This window comes from Monodelphis domestica, chromosome 6 (genome assembly GCF_027887165.1).
Source record: "Monodelphis domestica isolate mMonDom1 chromosome 6, mMonDom1.pri, whole genome shotgun sequence".
Taxonomy (NCBI): Eukaryota; Metazoa; Chordata; class Mammalia; order Didelphimorphia; family Didelphidae; genus Monodelphis; species Monodelphis domestica.
Genome location: NC_077232.1, coordinates 50,815,741 through 50,836,165, shown reverse-complemented (window position 1 = coordinate 50,836,165; position 20,425 = coordinate 50,815,741). Strand labels below are relative to the sequence as shown.

At 33.6% G+C, this 20,425-nt stretch overlaps 1 protein-coding gene across 6 annotated transcripts in view; it reads left to right on the top strand.

Annotated features, from left to right (window-relative positions):
* The window catches only part of ANO3 (anoctamin 3), a 616,473-nt gene that overhangs the window by 399,537 nt on the left and 196,511 nt on the right, over positions 1-20,425 (top strand). For all 6 annotated transcript variants that reach the window (XM_007497186.3, XM_007497185.3, XM_056802002.1 and 3 more), the window contains one exon: positions 9,946-10,049. In XM_007497186.3, the coding sequence (XP_007497248.1) occupies positions 9,946-10,049 (104 nt within the window). The remainder of the gene's footprint in view (positions 1-9,945; positions 10,050-20,425) is intronic.

Genomic DNA, 20,425 nt, shown 5'->3' with positions numbered 1-20,425 from the left:
TGTACTCTGTTGCAGATCACAAATATAAACCTTTTGACAAATACATCCCTCCATTCATCAAAATTTTATTTAGCATCAGTTAGGTGCTGAACTCTGTGCTAAGCATTGTGGGAAATTCAAGGATAAATCAGAGAGGATGTGCAGTGTCTGAGAGGTTATTGTTAGCAGAATAATAGCTGCTACTTACAGAGAGCTTTAGGTTTGCCAAACATTTTTAATGCATTATCTCATATAAGACTCTCAGGAACCATGTGAGATACAGTGCAAGTAACAATAGCAAAATTGAACACATAAGGAAAGAATGGCTCAGAGTAGTCATACAACTTGCCTCAGGTCATCCATTGCAAGTGATAAATCTTAGCTACAACCCAAATCTCCTAACTTTCAAATTTGGACATAATTTTCAATAGGCCAAATAAAAAATGATTTGTGATCTAATTAAGTGATTTGGTATGACATTTTCTTTCTAATAACTAGTGGCTTGATCCCCCCCCCCCCCCATGTCCACAACACAACACTGGAGATCAGAGTCTTTACCTTTGAAATTCTAGTTCCTAATATGGCAGTGGGATTTATTATTAGTAAGTAATCATTTTCAGGAAGGTTGAGTCGTGGAGTCCAGGGTCCTTGGAAATTTGAATGTGAATCATTCCTACAACATTTAGTATCTGTGAGAATCTAGGCAAAACTCTTAATCTTTCACAGTTGTTTTGCTCCTATGTGTGATGAGAATAATATAACTTACCTCAGAGTTGTGAGACTCAAATGAGATAATATGTACAAAGAACTTTGTAAGATTATGTATTCATAAATATGTAAGTTTATATGTACTTTCCCCATCACTTTTGAAGTGATATATAATTATTAGCTGCTAATAGTTATTATTTATTAAGATTTCAAGTCTTCAAAGGTATTTCATCCTCATGGTAAGAAGAAAAGAGTCAATAAGTAAATATACAGGAGTACCCAACAAAATGTCTCATTGCCAGGCTCCCTCCATGACGTAGAGCTGAATTCCCTCATTTGTACAATGAAAAGTTTGGTGGTCTCTTTCAGCTATAGATTTCTGATTCTATGATCAGGAACCATTCCAAGAATCTAGCTAGTGAGGATAAAGCTTTAGCATCATCTAAAGGTAGGATATTTATTTAGGATAAGGTTAAAAGAAAATTTAATGTGCTCCGAAAATATGGGATGAGGAAAATTACAGATATAAGATGTGAGCACTGGGTCAATGTCTTTCTGCATATGAGTCCTTTCACTTAGACACTATGGACCATGTTATACATAGTATGGTGAATAGAGACAATCGCATATCTGGATCAGGTAATTTTGTCCATGCCTCAGATAAAGAACCTTACATCAGTTAAGAGAATGGACAGAAGTTGATTATCATTTAATCTTTGTATACCCAGTTCCTTGGATGGTGCTTTACAAGCAATTGGTACTTAAAATGTTTCTCAGATTAGATTGAATGGAATTGGATTGGAAATTTTTTAATATTGAAAATGGAGTTCTCTAGAAATTTCAAACTCCAAGGAAAAACAAAAATTAACTTGTAAATTCCCAGATCTATATGAACAAATTCAGTGCAATAAGATTCATTTTATATACTTTACTCTTCATTCTATGAGAAAATTACATAATAATATTTATCTAAATTCACAATGGCTTAATTAAAAATGGATTCATTTTTGGAAATAAGAAAATGAACATGACATTAAGACATATTCATTTAAAAAGTGTTTAGTAGAGTGCATTTTTTCATCTTTTTAAAGAATAATATTTGTAATGTTGGAAATATTGAAATGAAACTTTAAACATTTGTTCTTTAAAAGTTTAATAGGATTCTATTTACCTCAGTTTCCTCAATTGCAACATAAGCTGGAATCATAACATTTAGATTGCATTACTATTAATTACTTTTACATCTAGATAGATCTATTAATACATCTGGATAGACCAGGGCATGTGATCATCTTCCTCCTTAAGTCTTCCAACTAAGCAGAGTTCATTTGCTACAACTTTAATTTCCTTTTCTGAGACAATTATTTAAGATTGCTATTTGATGCTCTGTTAATAGGAGGATTTTAGGTTTTTCACAGTCATCTATTTCTTAGAATTCTGGTTTCTTTGGCAAATAACTATAGTAGATTCTGGTAATTATATTCTGTAGTGCTTTGCCCCTACATTTGCTTTTAATTTGGTTAATTTGATTAGTTTACTTTAACTTATTCATTTGACTAGCTAAACTTTTATCATTTAGTTAGTTTTTTTTTTCTTTTTCCCCAGGTAACAGGGTTTTGGATTTTAAAATCAATTTTATGGTATTTTTCTTGTTTTCAGTTGATCCATTTCTCACTAATTTTCCAATTCCCTTTTTAGGATTAATTTTGATTACTAACTTGTTAGCTTTCTAAGTTTTATTCGGATTATTTTTTTTCCTATTTAGCTAATGTATATTTTGGAGAATATATGTTATATATTCTTTAGTGGTCCCATTCAGAAGGTACCAAAAGTAGTTAAGTTATAAATGCTATAATAGTTTTTTTTTTCAATTCTGTATTTTCCTTTTGTCTATGTATTAGATTTGTCTAGCTCTGAAAAGGCCCCCTAACATCAATGCCTCCTACTATTGTGTATGTCTTTTCTTTGCAAATCAGGGTTTTTCTTCTATGGATTTAGATACTATTCCATTTGGTGCAAACATATTCAATATAAATAAATATATATATATATATTTGTTATTTATGGTTCTTTTAAGCATTATAAAATCAACTTGTTTATATTTATTGATGTTGTGATTTTGTTTTTGTTTGGCTTCATACCGTGATTTCACTTTTATTTTCTTTTAAATTCACCTTATGTGAACATAATTATTCCATATAAGTCTTCCCTTTTTTATATTTTTTTTTTCTTTTAGAACTATGAGGGTCATTTTTACCCTGTTTTATTTGATTAATTTATTTAAGGAAGCCACATTTCAAGTTACTGATTAGCATTAGATTTTCTTCATTTGTGTCTATGACTTTTTCAGAGATTATTTTTCCCCCTTCTCTTTTTAATTAGTTGACTTATAGTGCTTTAATGTAACCCTATTCCCACAGGCTTTCTATCATGTTTGTTAGTACTTTACCTGGTCTGGGAATTTGTAATTATTCATTTTCCCAATTTATTTAGTTATTTATTTCTCTCCTCTTCTCTACAACTTCCCCCCCCCCCATTTTTCATTTAAGCAGTTCATTACAATTTCCAAGTTTTTATTTATGTTGAAATATTTTGGGTTTTCCACCTTTCTTTTTTAAAATTTTTATTTAAGCATTTTTTCATAGTTACATGAATCATGTTCTTTCCCTCCTTTTTCCCTCCCCCTCCCAAAGCTGACAAGCAATTCCAATGAGTTGTACATGTATTATTACTCAATACCTATTTCAATATTAATCATTTCTGTAATAATCTTTTAAAAACCAAAACCCCACATCCAATACCTATATAAACAAGTGAAAAATCAAATGTTTTTCCTTTTGTGTTTCTATTCCCACAAGTTTCTCTTGAGTCCTTTCTACTAAGTCCTGCAGGATTGTGTTGGATCATTGCATTATTATCAATAGCAAAGTCGATTACATATGATCATTCCATTACATTTCAGTTTCTGTGTATAATGTTCTGCTGGTTCTGCTCATCTCACTCTGCATCAGTTTGTGGAAGCCATTCCAGCTTATATGAAAATCAAGCAGTTTATCATTTCTTATAGCACAATAGTATTCCATCACCATCATATACCACCATTTAGTCATTCATTCCCTAATCAATGGACAATCCCTCATTTTCTAATTGTTTGCCACCACAAAAAGCACAGCTATGAATATGTTTGTACAACCATTTTTCATAATTATCTCTTTGGGGTACAAACTTAGTAGTGGTATTGATGGATCAAAGGGTATGCATTCTTTTAAAGTCCTTTGCACATATTCCAAATTGCCTTCAAGAATGGTTGAAACAATTCACAACTCCACCAGCAGTGTATTAGTGTCCCAATTTTGCCACATTCCCTCCAACATTTACTCCAACATTTATTATTTTTCTTTACTTTCATATTGGCCAATCTGCTAAGTTTGCAGTGTTATCTCAGATTTGTTTTGATTTGAATTTCTCTAACTAGGAAGGATTTAGAACACTTTTTCATGTTATTATTGATAATTTTGATTTATTCATCTGAAAACTGCCTATTCATATCCTTTGACAATTTGTAAATTGGGAAATGGCTTGATTTCTTTTACATTTGACTTTCTTCCTTATATATATGGGAAATTAGACCTTTGAGAGTTTTGTTGCAAAATTTCCCCCAGTTTATAGCTTTCCTTTTAATTTTAGTTGCATTGGTTTTGTTTGTACAACATCTTTTAAATTTAATATAATCAAATTATTAATTCTATATATTGTAATGTTCTCTATCTCTTGTTTGGTCTTAAATTCCTTCCTTTCCCTTAGATCTGAGAGGTATACTCTTCTTTGTTTACCTGATTTATTTATAATTTTACTCTTTATATTTAGGTCATTTACCCAATATTTGATCTAAACCTAATTTTCCCATACTTTTTTTTTCCAATTTTCCTAGCAGTTTTTGTCAAATACTGAGTTATTGAGTTTATCAAACACTAGACTACTGAGGTCATTTATCCCTAGTCTATTCCATTGATTCACTCTTAGCCAGTACCATATTGTTTTGATGATCACTGATTTGTAGTACAGTTTAAGATATAGTACTACTAGGCCCCCATCTTTCACATGGTTTTTTTAGTAGTTCCCTTAATATTCTTGATCTTTTGTTCTTCCAGATGAACTTTTTTATGTTTTTTTCTAATTCTATGAAAAAAATTTAGTTTTTATTAGGTATGGTAGTGAATAAGTAAAAATATTTAAGTAGGGTTGTCATTTTTATTATATTAGGTCATCCTACAGATGAGACAATTAGTGTTTTCCCAGTTGTTTAGATCTAGTTTTATTTGTGTGAAAATTCCCCCTTCTTTCTATAAGATTTTTTTCTTTTCTTCTTTGATTCTATTTTTGTCTGCTACAAGATATCACTTCATCATTTGAGGTTTATATCTTTATTTATTATTTTATTTATTCTATATCTTTATTACATGAAGTATAAATGTTTTACATGAACAAAATTAATGCTTATAGAAGGAAAGTAATCAATACTAACAATATTTATATTCTGTAAATAGTTTTGATGATATTAATTAAACCATTTCCAATAAACAAATGATCCACAAAGAAAAAGCATGTAAACAAAAACCAAATGTGAACCAGATTTGAGTATATTAAAGAATACACCAAATAAATTGTAATAAATGTATAATCCAAAATAGTCCTAGTGTTTTATCTCAAAAGCTTACAACAAGACTAAGATGACCAAATATGAAGATATCCAATGTCTGGAAGGCTTATTAAAGCATAATAAAATATATCTGGAGCTATAAATTCATCCTATTATTCTGGAAAGCATTTTAGAAATATATGAAACAAGTAATAGCCATATCCTTTGATTTTTGATCTATACATTTTACTGCTAGAGATATGCCCCCAAGAAGCCCAGTAACTAAAAAAGCACTCCATTTCATGAAATATTTATAGTAGCATTTTTTAATAGAAAGACATAAAAATAAAATAAATGTCCACTGGTTGGGTAATGAATTATGAAAATGATGTAACATGAATGTAATGGAATATTGTTGGACTATGAGAAACAATTTATATTATGAGTACAGAGAAATGCAAAAAGATTTTATGAACCAATGATAAATATAATGAGTAAAGACAAATTTTTAAAAGTGAATATAAAATGTCAAATAAAGTAATAATTGCTATGTTATTTGCTAGTGGGTTCTTTACTTTAAAAAGCTAAATCAATGAATGAAAGAATTCTTTGTAAAAGTACTGACAAAAATGCTGATTGAGTATTTGTAGAGGCATTTAAGTGTCAAAATGGATAAAGCACTGGGCCTAGGGTCAGGAATAATTAAATTCAAATCTATTTTCAAATATTTAATAGCTATGTGACTTTGGACATTTACAATCTGTCTGCCTCAATTTCTTAATCTGTGAAGTCAGAATCTTAGCAGTATCTATCTCTGAGAGTTATTGGGAGGATAAAATAAAAATAAAATAAAGTCATTATATTGTTTTTTTAAATGCTAATGCAAAATATACATGCTAACTATTATTATCTAAGTCCCACCATTTTAAAGGCACTGAACTAGAAAGAAAACAAGAAATATTTAAACTCCATGTCCAACAGTCAGCATGTATTATGGACCTACTGTATATCAGGAGCCTTACTAAGCTCTAGGTTGATAAAAGTGATTGTGAAATGGTCTCTATTTTCAAAAATATATTTTTAATGAGGGGGGGAACATGTATATAAATTTAAGTACATATGAATGTATATGATATGTATATATACATATGTGTACATGTATGTATATACATGCATAAACATGTGTTATCTAATCTATTATGCATAAATGTAAATTTTCATTTTTATTGTTTTATTATTTTTTATAATATATAATAGTTTGGAGAGGGAGACCCAAGTAGAAGTGGATTGGGGAATATAGGAAATCAGATCAGGAAAGGTAACAGGTTGGATTTGAGAGGAGTCTTGATGGAAAACAATTTTAAAACATAGAGAAACCTGCCAGGCATAGAAAACTGGTCATTGCAAAGGAACAGAGAAGGAAGATTAAATATGGCTTTTATGAGAAATAACACGTTTGCCAGAATGACTGGGGTTGGGCTTTGTGGAAAGGGCTAGTGTGTAAGTAGATCGATGAGGCACAGGGGAGCTAGGCTATGAAAAACTTCACATCAAAGGAATTAATTTGTATTGAATCTTAGCAATAATAGGGAGTCGGTGAAAGTTTCATAGGGGTGTGAAATGATCAGCCCCCCCATTTTAAGATAAACACTTCTATAGGTTAGTGGACATCATTGGGGAAACAAGATATGGATATGAAATAGGAAGCTGCTACAGTTGGCCATGGGGGAAAGGAACGTTTATGTAGCACCTACCATGGGCCAGACACTGGGCCAAGCATTTTACAAATATCTCATTCAAATTTCACAATGAAATAGACAAGGAGAAGGAAATAATCATTTATGTAGCACTACTATGTGCTAGGCACCAGGCTAAGCACTTTACAATTATTATCCCATTTGATCCTCACAAAAATATTTCAAAATAGTTGCTATTATCATCCTTAGGTTATAGTTGAAGAAACTGAGGCAACTAGAAGTTATATGACTTACCCAGCATCATATACCCAGTAAGTGTTTGAGCTTGAACTTGAACTCAGGTTTTCCTTTGCATTACCTTGTTGCCACTGGTGCATGTGAAAGGTGATAAACATCTACACTATGATAGAATTTTTGTGACCACATAAATGAGGGTATATTAAAAAAAGAAAGAGTTTAGAGGTAGGAATGACTAGATTTGGCAACAGATCATATATGTGAGGCAAGTAAGGGTGATCATAAAGAGGAGAAGCTGAGTTACTGGTAATATTTTAGTGGTTCCATCATCAATGATAGGGACATTCAGAAGAAGGTTGGGTTTGACCAAAAAGATGTAATTTATCATTCACTGAGGATAATATAGAACATTGAAGAGAACTCTCGTAAAGGAATTAGGAAAATCCACGTTCAAAATGACCTCAGATATTTACTACTTAGGTCCTACACAAATCACTTCACATTTTTATTTTCTTCATGTAAGAGATTAGACTTGATTATTTTTAAGGTCTTTATTATTGCTAAATCTATGATGTTCTTATTTTGTACTTATAGTCTATATTATCAAGGTCAGTTTTATGGTCTGATCTTATATGCATTTCTTTTTTAAATAATATTTTGTTTTTTCCCAAATCACATATAAAAACAATTATAATAATTTATTTTTAGTTTCAAATTATCTCCCTTTTTCCCACTCTACTCTTTCATTCTCTCAACATTCCCCCTGCCAAGGGGGATCTGAAACCAATTTTAAATGTACAATCATATAAAACAAATTTTCACATTAGTAATTTTGTGGAAGATGTGTTAAAGAAAAAGAATAAAATGAAATGTATTATATTTTTGTCTACATTCAGGCTCCATCAATTCTTTCTCAGAGAGCACAGGTCATTTTTTCAACATGATTCTCTAGGATTGTCTTAGATGTCTGCATGGCTGAGAATAACTACATCATTCATAGTTCATAAAAAATATTGCTGTCATTATTTACAATGTATTCTGATTCTACTCACTTCTCTTTGCATCAGTTTACGTAACTCTTTCCAGGTTTTTTTTTTTTCCTGCAATCATCCTGCTCATTATTTCTTATAGCACAAAAGTATTCCATTAAAATCATATACCATGACTTGTTCATCCATTCCACAATTAATGAACAACCCCTTAATTAAAGAGCTGCAATAAATATGTATTTTTACAAATAGGTCATTTTTCCTTTTTTGATCTCTTTGGGATACAGATAGAGTAGTGATATTTCTGGATTTAAGGGTACCCACAATTTTAGAGACCTTTGGATCCAAATTGCTCTCCAGAATGGTTGGTTTAGAGCACAACTCCAACCAGCAAAGCATTAGTGTCCCAATTGACTCACATCCCTCCAACATTTATCATTTTCCTTTTCTTTCATATTTGACTATCTTCTTAAAAGCAATTATAAAGCATTTACTGTGTTCTCTATGTTGAGGAGAGAGAGAAACAGAGACAGAGAGATTAAATAAAATTTGTGAAATACACTGGACAAACCAATGAGTGTATGGTCCATAATTTGTGGCTAATTGGAAAGCATTTATAGCTAAGTGATCAAGAAAATGATTATCAGAAGAAATGACAAAAGAACTGAGCCTTTCTTTAAAGCGATTAGGGATTCAGACAGGCAAAAATGAAGATAGAGAGTGCATTCCAAATAGAAAAGTATCCCATAGGCACAAACTGGGTACTAGCCACTGTTCAAGGTGCTAAAAAAACAAAGGCAGAAATGGAACTCTCTCTGCCCTTAATAGACTCAAAGTCTCTTCTTAGAAATGATGTATACCCACATATATATATATATATATATATATTCCAAAGCACAGGACTAATAGTATTAGTTTATTTTTCATTATATTTGCTTTTAAGATTTATGTGAGTCATTTTGTCTTTTTTTTACTTTAGGCAGATGCTCACAGTTTCTTTTCCTACATGGGGGAAATAATGAGGGAGGCAAAAAGAGAAGTCCTCAGGTTAGTCTTAATAAATGACGTAGAAACTGAAGTTTTAGACATAAAAAAAGGACCTTAGAAATCATCTGTTTCAGACTCCTATTTCACAGGTCAGAGAACTGGGGATGACAGATATGAAGTCATTCATATAAGGTCATATGGCCAGTTAGAGTCACAGCCAGGAAAGAAGTTGAGGTCTCCTGACTCAAATTCCTACTTGATTCACTTGTTATATATCCATGAAGTGTCCCCTGATCTGAGCTCAAGCCTTATGTCATCTGTTTCATGGTATCTTGGATTATTAGTGGGAAAATCTTTATGTCCTAACTCTCTCCAGGAAATCCTATCCTACGTAGAAACACCTGACATACTAGGAAACACTAAAACGCATTTTCCATTCACCAGATTTATAAATTAGAAATACTGGTGATTATCTCATTTTATTCACTTTTTGCTGGATTGCAGTCTAACATCTGCCATCTTGACTTCACCCCTTAGTATGGCTCTTTTGAGGTTATTTGAAAAAAAAAATCAATTCAAAGAAACTTCTTAAGGTTCCTTGCAGTCTCTCGTTCTCCCTACTAGACTCTCCTTAATCAAAATAATTAGATATTCTAACAGCAGAAAAGTTACTTTGATTTTGTTTTTTGTCTTTTTATCTTATTTTCAGATGTTGGAAAAGATAGTTACGTAGAAGATTCTGAACATGGCACTGATGAAGCTCAGCTCATCAAAGCCAAGGTCACCATTCGAAAACCAGAAGGCATGACTAAGGTAACCGAGAGATGGCAAATAGGGCTGAGCTGTGGATGTTTCAGCCAGTGTCTGCTGTGTTATCACTTTTCAGCTCTCTCCAAGGGCAAGTAGGATAGTTTTGTGGTTTAATATTTAAGAACAAAGAGGACAAAAGTGAAAGAGGAGTATGAAGAAGGAACTTAAAGTTATTCCAGGCATTCTAAGAGAGTGATTCCTATAATTTCTGTAGTTATCTTGTAGAACATTTCAGTCATGTAGAACTCTTTGTGACCCCATTTGGGGTTTTATTGGCAAAGATACTAGAGTGGTTTGCCATTTCCTTCTCCAATTCATTTTACATATGAGGAAAGAGAGGCAAACGGGGTTGAGTGACTTGCCAAGAATCATACAGCCAATAAGTATTTCAGCCCAGATTTAGACTCAGGTCTTCCTCACTCAAGCTTGGGCTCTTTCCATTGTGCCACCTAGGTACCAAATGTATGGGAAGGCAACCTTTTCCTGGAATTCCAGATTTAAAGTTCCTAGGAACTGTAAAAGTTAAATTTGTTCTCTACTGATAGTATTATGATTTTATGAGGTTAATTAAAGATTATTAGAAATCAAGGATAAAGAAATACAAAAATAGAAAAGCACATGCCTAGGGCACATTAGCCCATTCACAACCTACTCACTACATCTTGCCAGCCAGGTAGAGAGATGCATGTGCTTAGAAGTGGAAGAAGAGCAGCTCTTGGGAAGCAGAGAGCCCTTTAAATACTAAATTGTGATCTCGCACTCGGGTGAGGACTCAGGTGAGATTATAAGGAATTCTGGGAAGTACAAAGGACTTCTGGGGATTGAAGTCTGGGGTTCAAATCTCCATTTTTACATTAATATTCTCTTCTCTTTACTAGTTTATGCCTTTCGAATGCTTGGAGAGATAATTGATCTTTGTGGATGTATATTAGCAATTCAACAAACAGGCCTAGATCGCTTATTAAGTTCCTTCTTTGTGGCAGGGACTTTATTAGACCCTGGGGATATAAAAACAAGCAGAACACAGTCTCTAAATATGTCAGAGATGATGTAAGAGATCTTTATTAAGGAAGAGATTGCACTAGATGTCTTCTGAGGGCCCTTCTAACTTCAAAAAATTCTTGTGGCCACTTTGTGATTTTTTCGGAGAAAATACAATCCAGGCTCAGTTATTGTGTCCCCTTTGGATATCCATCCAGTAGATAAGTGAGTTTCTTCAGAATAGGGATGTATTTTTTGTACTTTTTTTTTTTTGTAATTTTGTTTGTAATGACAGGGCTTAGCACAGTGCCTGGTACATAGTAGGCACTTAATCAATGTTTATAGAAAGAATGATTCTTCTTTTCCAACGAAACGTATACCCTAAGGGAAAATGAGCAATATTAATAATTTACTTTCTCATTCTCCCTGAGCATCAACGATCCCAGTCCCATAGGTAAATGACTTTGCTTTTCTTTACTCTTTTCATTAGTTATACTTGACTGTTATTAAAAATGGCATCTCAAGTTTTAATGGTTGTATCACAAAAAACTAAGTTTCAGTGTCTCGTATACAGGAAATGACTTTTTCCCCCCTTGCTGTCTCCTGGTTATTGAGTTTGAGTGCGAAGAAAAGATCATTAGCTTAAGGACCATTGCCCACATGCCTGACCAGACAAAGCAGGAGGCACGGTACCAGATGGCTGCCAATGGGTCTGTTTCTTGGCTAGTTAAATGAAGTATTTACTGAGGATTTAGAGTAGGTGTCCTGTATTACCTTGTGCAGTATGAAAGGGAAAGAAAATTCCCCCCTCCTTGAGGCAGCCAATCTCTAATTCAGCCTCTGCTTCTTACTCTCCCCACAAACCAGTTGAATCCTCTAATTCACTGGTGTCAAACTCAACATACCTGTCCTTACTGCTGTTTATTAACTAAGAAAACCACATGTGAATTTGCATTTTTATTTATTTCATTAAAATTTCCCATTTACATTTTGATCTGACTCAGGCAGTGCTATGGACTATTGTTGACCATAAGTTGGGGATTTTACACCTTTACATAGCAAAATGATTTTCCTAATGGGAAAGTTTAATCATTTCATTTATTTCCTCAGTAAACCCCAATGGTTCCCTATCAGCCCTTTCATCAAATATACATTTCTGTTTGGTACTTAAAGTCCTTCACTCTCTGACTCCAACTTCTCTTTTTCCAGCCTGATTCTGCACCACCGTCCCTTTAGTCATCTTTTGGTCTACTCAAACTGCCCTTCTTACTCTTCCTCCTACATAGCAATCCACTTTTCACCTCTTTATCTTTGCACAGGCCATCCCTTATGCCTTGAGTACATTCTATCCTCACCTCCACATTTTTAAACCCCTAGTCATTTTCAAGAATGAAATTAACTCGCACCTTCTACAGGAAACTGCTCCTAGTCCCCCAGGCTACTAGTGCCATCACTCCCCACATCAATCCATTTAAATTGTAATTTTTGATGAGAATATATAGACTGACTTACTTTTGTATACCTTTAACACTGGTGGCTCAGTGGATAGAGCATCGAGTGTGAATTCAGGAAGACTCCTCATCAAGAGTTCAAATATAGCCTCTGACATCAGTTGTGTGAACCTAGTCAAGTCACTTAACACAGTTTGCCTCAGTTTCCTTAACTGTTTAATGAGCTGGAGAAGCCAATAGCAAACTACTCTAGCACTTTGCCATGAAAACCCCAAATGCAGTCATGAAAAGTCCAATTCAACTAGAAATGTCTGAACAACAATTACCCACAGAACTTGACATAGGGTCTGGCACATAAGACATTTCTTAAATGCTTGTGGGATAATCGATTGAATCTCAGTGATGAGACATGCATAAAGGCCACACATTGACTGTTAATTTCAGTTCTAGAAGGTCCTGTCCCATAGGAGATGGTCAATAAATGTTAGACTAATTGATTTCAAAGTTATGAGTCAACTAGAGAACAAGATAAGAAATAGTAGAAGAATTGAATATGTTATACTAGACTCCTTAAAATCCTACCTCCAATGCTCAGAGATGTATAACTTTACCTTTGTAACTCTTGTTTTATTCATCTGCAATAGGCGGATGATACCGCCAATGGCAGTAGGTACCACATATTAGAAAATGGAGGGTAGGTATTGGGGTCCAAGAGATTTGGATCCAAGCTCTCCTTCTGATAGAGTCTAACTTTGTGAATATGAGTAGGACATTGCAAACTTTAACACAGTATTTATTAATTCTGTCCAGCTTTGTCTTTTTATTAAATAGTCAATGCTAGAAAATAAATATGCTATACTTATCCTCTAAAGCTGGTGGCAAAGAATTGTTCAGTTCTTGCTTTTTTGGGTCTAGTCTGTCTCAACACTAGTTAAAATTCTCTCATAGATGCAGTGGCCATTGGCATCCAGACTTTCTGCCTCTTTGTCATAAATCAAGTGGTGCTCATTTGTCAACCACACATAAATGTCAGAATTGAGAATCTGAGGTGTAAGCTATGATAAATGATAGCTATTTTCTAGATCTATAAATCCAGCCCACACTGGCACCAAATAGATCCCTAAAGCCAAGGAAAAATGCTTCATGGGAGGTAGGAGGAGAGGAGGAGATGAAGTGATGATAGAGAGGGCAAGAATGGAAACTTCCTTGTTTTTACCATGAATTTCCTCCAACAAAATTCAATTGAACAGAGCCTGCTGAATATAATTTAACATTTCCTTGATGACTCAGCCTTCTCTTTGAGAGTATCCATGCTTTTCCTGAGCTCTGAGACAAGGATGCCCTCAGAAGATGATTCAGGCTGTTTACCCTTTTCTAGAATAGGAATTACTGTGTATGGTGGTGGCTATGAATGTTTCAGTCTCTGTTTTTACAAGATGTTCTTATCTCTTCCTTTGTAATTCATCTGTCAACAAGAGTATTAACTCTAGATAGCCAGAAACTGGGTACTTTGAGATCAATATCGAAGGAGGGAGAGAAAGAAAATGGAAGGGAAGGATCAGATCAGACTCTCTGGCATCTTTCATGTTGAAGAATAAATTATAGGATCTGTTATAAGTGGTATAGGGAATAAAGTGCTTGACTTAGTCAGGAAGATTTGAGTTCAAATTCTGCTTTAGTTAACTTGCTAATTTCCTAATTATGAGCAAGTCACTTAACCTCTATCAGTTTATTTCCTCATCTACAAAAATGTATGTTCAGGTATCTATCTCTTTGAAGCATTAGGAATAAATGAGAAAATGAATATAAAGTGACTTATAAATATTAGAATACTGTATAAATGCTTAATATTATTATAGTCTCAGTGAGGTACAGCAGAAATGATATTAGATTTTGATTTCAAATCCCAGCTCTGATATTTATTACTTTCATGGCTTTTGATAAGTCTGTAAAATTAAGAAATTGGGCTACTACCCCCTAGCTGACAGGTCTCAGCTCCTGATCAACAATAAGAATCAACTTGTATGTGAATGCACCTAATACTCATGTGTTCTAAGTTTAATATTCCAGAGGAGTGTTCCTTAAGATGATAAAGATACCAAACCATATTGTATGAATCACTACTGTTGTACAAGAATATATTGTCCTGTAACATATTAACATAAAGAAACAGCAAAGTGGCATGGTGACTATAACTCTGGAGTTTGAAGTCAGAAAGACCTGAGTTCAAATCCTACCTCAGATAGTTACTAAAATCACTTAACCTCTATTTGACTCAGTTTCCTCATCTGTAAAAGGCAGATAATAATAGCACCTACCTTACCAGGTGATTGTGAAGATTGAATGAAAAATTATCTATACTTTTCTTTTTAAACGTTAAAGCACTACATAAATGCTATCATAATTTTTATCATTATCATTTGGTATTCTTAAGTCACTTAATTCTCTTAAACTGTTACATATGAATCACCAAAATCTTTAAAATAGGGATGCTATTCACAACTACCTCACAGAATTATTACAATCCAATAAGATAACTTTTGAAGCTCCTTGTCAAAGAGTTTTGTCACTTTGTGAAACCTCAAAACTCCATATAAGTGTTATTAATAAGATCACTGCTTGTTATCTTAATATTATTATTTGTGTAAGGATTAAAATAGGGGTTTTAACAAAATAAGAGCAGCTTTTAATAATTTAAGTTTTAATGAGAATACAGTAGAGTTGTAAATTAATATTATCCTTTTTAACCTGAGGAGGGACCTCTAGCAGCTTTTAGCAATTAACAATTTAGTTTAATTAAAATAGAGATAGTAAAAGAATATAGTAATGGAGGGAAATTTAGAAAAGAGGAAAAAGAGATTACTAATCTTATAACCTATAAATATACCTAAAATTCCCAATACTACCTAAAATTCCTAACTACCTCTAACTGCCTTCTTAGGACAACTTCTTCTTGCCTGGCAAACACCAGGCTTATCTAACCTACACTATCTATAAATGATTCACTAACTACCTAACTCCCTAAAATAATAGACAGCTACCACTCACTCCTTCAATCAGTTTTCTATGGCAGCCAAAACACTCAGTAGCTATAGGTTTGCCACCACTGTTGTGATGTGAATGGTATTTTACCATAAGATACGAACAGGATGAATTCAGAAAAGGAAAAACCTGGAAATTCATATGAACTGATGTAAAGTGAAGTGAGTAGACTCAGAGGAACAGTATAGAACAGTATATTCAGCAGCAGAATTATTGTACTAAGATCAACTGGGAAGTACTTAATTATTATCAAGAAAATAAGATCCCAAAATAACCCAAAGAGACTCACAATTAAAAAGAAAGTTAACAAAAGCCAAGGGAGGAACACTAGGAACTGCTTTATTTTCTTCATGAATAAAATACACATATTGTATGTGATATATATATATACACATATATATTCCATCATAGAATGAGAAATATAGAAATATCTATTACATAAAAGCACTAGAAATAACCTATAGCAGACATACCTTGAGGAGTGTGAGAGAGGAGAGAGAGGATATGAACCACAAAATGTCAGAAGACAATTGTAAAAAAAAATTGTTTCTACGTATAATTAAAAAATAAAATAAATAAAAATAAATTTTTAAAAAGTAAAAAGTAAAAAAATAGAAATGATACTCAGGGCCTCATTTCCTAGTAAACCCAATGGATCCCAAAGGTATTCTTTCCTCAGATTTTATAGGTGTCATACCTGAAACTTTTCTGTCCTGTCATAATTCTCCTTAGATGATCTGAGAATAGACAGGTAGATTTTCCTTGAAAGAGTTGGGCTCCACAGTCCTGTAGCTGCTTTTTATAAAAAATAATTATTTGCCTACTAACCCAGGAGCCCAAAACCTTGTCTAATCTGAAATCTGAGAGCCTAAAATGGACTCTCTGATTTTCATCCTTAATGTCTACTTTATTTCTATGATTTCTATGATTCTTTGAACAGTCAAATTATATGAATTTATATATATATATATATATATATATATTTAATTCAGCTAGATAGTGCATTGGCTAGATCATCAGTTCTGGAGTCAAGAAGATTCCTAGTCATGAGTTCAAATCCCACCTCAGAAACTTACTAGTTCTTTGGCCCTGGAAAATCAATAAACACTATTTGCTTCAGTTTCTTCATCTGTAAAATGAGATAGAGAAGGAAATGGCAAAGCACTCCAGGATCTTTGCCAAGAAAACTCCAAATGGAAATATAGGCAACTGAATACAATTGAAAACAATTGAACAACAAATTTATTTAATATGCTTCTACATTGCCCTTGTTTTTTTTGTTTGTTTGTTTTTTCTTTTCCTTTAACTATGGCCAACAAGTCACCCATTTGGGCATTTTATTAGTTTGAGTTAATTGTATTTATTGCCAAGTGTCCCCAAGTAATTAAGAAATGATGAAATCTCCTTAATATCTCAATGAAGAAGAATGAGATGACAGAGTACTTTTTGGAGCTAGCTTCCTATAATCATAGGAAATCCTCATAATGAAATACTTGCCTGGCTTGTATTCTCCATGTTCAGTTGTTGGTAATGGCAGTTGTGGTCTGCCAAAAGTAAAAAAAAAAAACAACCCAGAAACCACTTTTGTTTTTGAAACATATTTTGACAACAAGAATTAACACAGAAGACTGTAAATAACTTAAAGGTATACGTACAATGAGAACAGGAGACAAGTCAGTGAGATTAGTCAGTTTAAATATATTAATTATTTAACCAATTATTATTTTTTCTGATTGTACAAAAAGAATTTATCATTGCTTATCCAGATAATCAGTGACCTTAGACTGCATTATTAGAAGCATGATATTCCCTCAGACTGCAAAGAACACTTTCCTTCACATTTCCCAAATACACTTATAATATTATAATGTATCTTCAGTGCTGGGGTTAGAGTAATTAATGTGGAAGATGGAGAAGTCACCTGTCTACCAAATTATTTACACCACAGGGAAAGAGATTTGAACCTGGGCTTTCTAGACTACAAGTCCAAAACGCTATCTTGCTAAACTGAGATGCCTCCTGCTTTCTCACTGATATTCCTGATTGGATGTTCCTTTTACTAAACCATTCTCCTCTCAACTTCCAAAGGGATTTTTCTAATCCTGAAATATAGGTAGAGAAACCCATTTGCTTTTTTCCTCATTTAAGATGTGATCTTCCTGCCATTGCCCTGGCTGTCTTCTGACATGTCCCACCTCTTCATCTAGCTTTTTCACTTCTCTGTTTTCTGTAAATATTCAACTCAAATCCAACCTTCTGGAAAAGGTCCCTCTCTCCCATCCTGTGTGCTCCCTCTCCCAAATATCTTTCCATTTACTCTGCATAATTGTTGTACATATTGAGTTATTTATATGTTATTTTCCTATGAAAAATATGAACAGCATAAGGACAAGGACTTTTTTGTCCTTTTTTTTAATTACAATCATTTTGCACAGTCCCTGGCACACAGTGGCAAACAATTGTTTGGTGACTGCCTGAGCACTAAACCATCTACAATATGAACTGGTTGTACAATCAAACTTTGAGTAGTTTTGTTTTTATTTCTCAGAAAGTATTGTAGTTTTATTTTTAAAATGTATAGAGTAATCTAGCTCATAAAAAAATATAAAAATAGATGGCATGCCACATTTGACCCATGATTCACTGACCCCTGTTTTATATGATCAACCTTTCCAGATATTAGAAGTTTAATCAAGTAGAGAAAAGATTAGGGTTTTATTCCTTGGGTGACTGTTAACAGCCACAAGGAATAAGAAGGTACATGGAGGGATTTCCTTACAATGAGAGTTGTCCAAATAGAAGCAGGCTGATTAAACTCCTCCAGTAATGATACCCTCCTTACCTACCGGTTCAAAGAATATCTGAATTCTTAAAAATCAGATTTACCATTCAGATGCAGCTTGGATGAGTTAAGTCCCTTCTGTATCTAAAAAATGATTGTATAATTCTGTTAGGATGGTTTAACAAGATAATCAGTTTAAAAATAATACCTGGTATTTAAATGGTACTTTAAAGTTTGGAGTTGTCTCTGGGATGAATTATAAATACCTTTCTTTACTTTAAAAAAATCTTCAGCCATAGTACTGCTGGGTTTGTACCCCAAAGAGATAATAGGGAAAAAGATTTGCACAAAAATATTCATAGCTGCGCTCTTTGTGGTGGCAAAAAAAATTGGAAAATGAGGGGATGCCCTTCAGTTGGAGAGTGGCTGAACAAATTGTGGTATCTGTTGGTGATGGAATACTATCGTGCTCAAAGGAACATGAATTGGAGAAATTCCATGTGAACTGGAACAACCTCCAGGAAGTGATGCAGAGCGAAAGGAGCAGAGACAGGAGAACATTGTACACAGAGACTGATACACTGTGGTGTAATGGACTTCTCCATTAGTAGCAATGCAATGATCTAAGACAATCCAGAGGAAATTAGGAGAAAGAACACTATCCACATTCAGAGAAAAAACTGTGGGAATAGAAACACAGAAGAAAAACAACTCCTTGATCACATGGGTCAATCGGGATATGATTGAGGATGTAGACTCTAGACAATCACCCTAATGCAAATATTAATAATATGGAAATAGGTCTTGATCAATGATACATGTAAAACCCAGACAAATTGCCCTTCGACTATGGGAGAGGGGTGGGGGGAGGAGAGGGAAAGGACCCGATTCTTGTAACCATGGAAAAATGTTCTAAATTAATTATTTAAATAAAAATTTTCAAAACTTGAAAAAAAATTTTAAAAAGAAAAGAAAAAATAAATCTTTACCTTCTGCTTTGGAATGAGTACTAAATATTTGTTCCAAGGCAGAAGAATAGCAGAGGCTTGGTAATTGGGTTTAAGTGATTTGCCCAAGGTCATAAATCTAGGAAGTGACTGAGGCTAAATTTGAAGCTAGGAACTTCCATCTCCAGATGGGGCTCTCTATCCACTAAAAAAACTTAATACTCCTTTGTTTACTTTTAAAGCCTTCTACCATAGAGACTCAATCTGTTGTTTTAGGTCGATTAGACCCAAAACAAAAGGTTCTCCCTCCCATACCTGGTGATCTAGCCTAAATGATCTTTTTCCCATTCTCCACTCCTGACTCTCTATAATGGCTTCCATGCTTGTTTCACTGGCTGTCTCATATGCCTACAATGTGCTTCTTCCTACTGTCCACCTCATAGGTTCTCATTTATCCTTAGTGCATGGATCAGGCAACACCTTCTACATGAAACTTTTCCTGATTTCCCCTATCAGTACTGCTCTCCCTTCAAAACCAAATTGGATTTAACTGCTTTGTATAGATTTGTGTTCCCTTTTTAATTGTCACATGAATGGATATTTGTATTTGTTCTCCCCTCATCCCCACCCACTCTTTGTGAATTGGGATTCTTTCATTTATCATCTTATATCCTCAGAGTCTACCACATTGAGTTGATAAATAGAAGATGCTTAAGAAATCATTGTGATAATCTCCTTTCATCCTTACAACAATCCTATGAGGAAAGAACATAGATATCACTATGATTTTTTTACAGATAAGGGAACTGAGGCTCTTAGGTTAAGACTTTGCCTATGGTCATTCATCTGATCATTATCAGACAGGATTTGAACTTGTGCCTTTCTGACTATATTTACTTCATTATGCTGACTCTAAAATGAAAAAGAGATAGCTAAACTATGCTATCTATAATAATCTGTAGTTAGTCAATTAGTTGAAATCAGGCTATTATTTCTTCTGCAGACAGTAATGACTTCTTTAGCTTGTTCATTTGGGAAAACCCTAAATTGGCTCTTTTGGTGCCTAAATTTTTCATAGGACACTTGGGATTCCAAGTTTAGCATCCCATTGATGGTTTATCCTACTTGCTTTGTAGATTTCTGAATGTGCTCCCATTAGAAATCTATTGTCTCAAG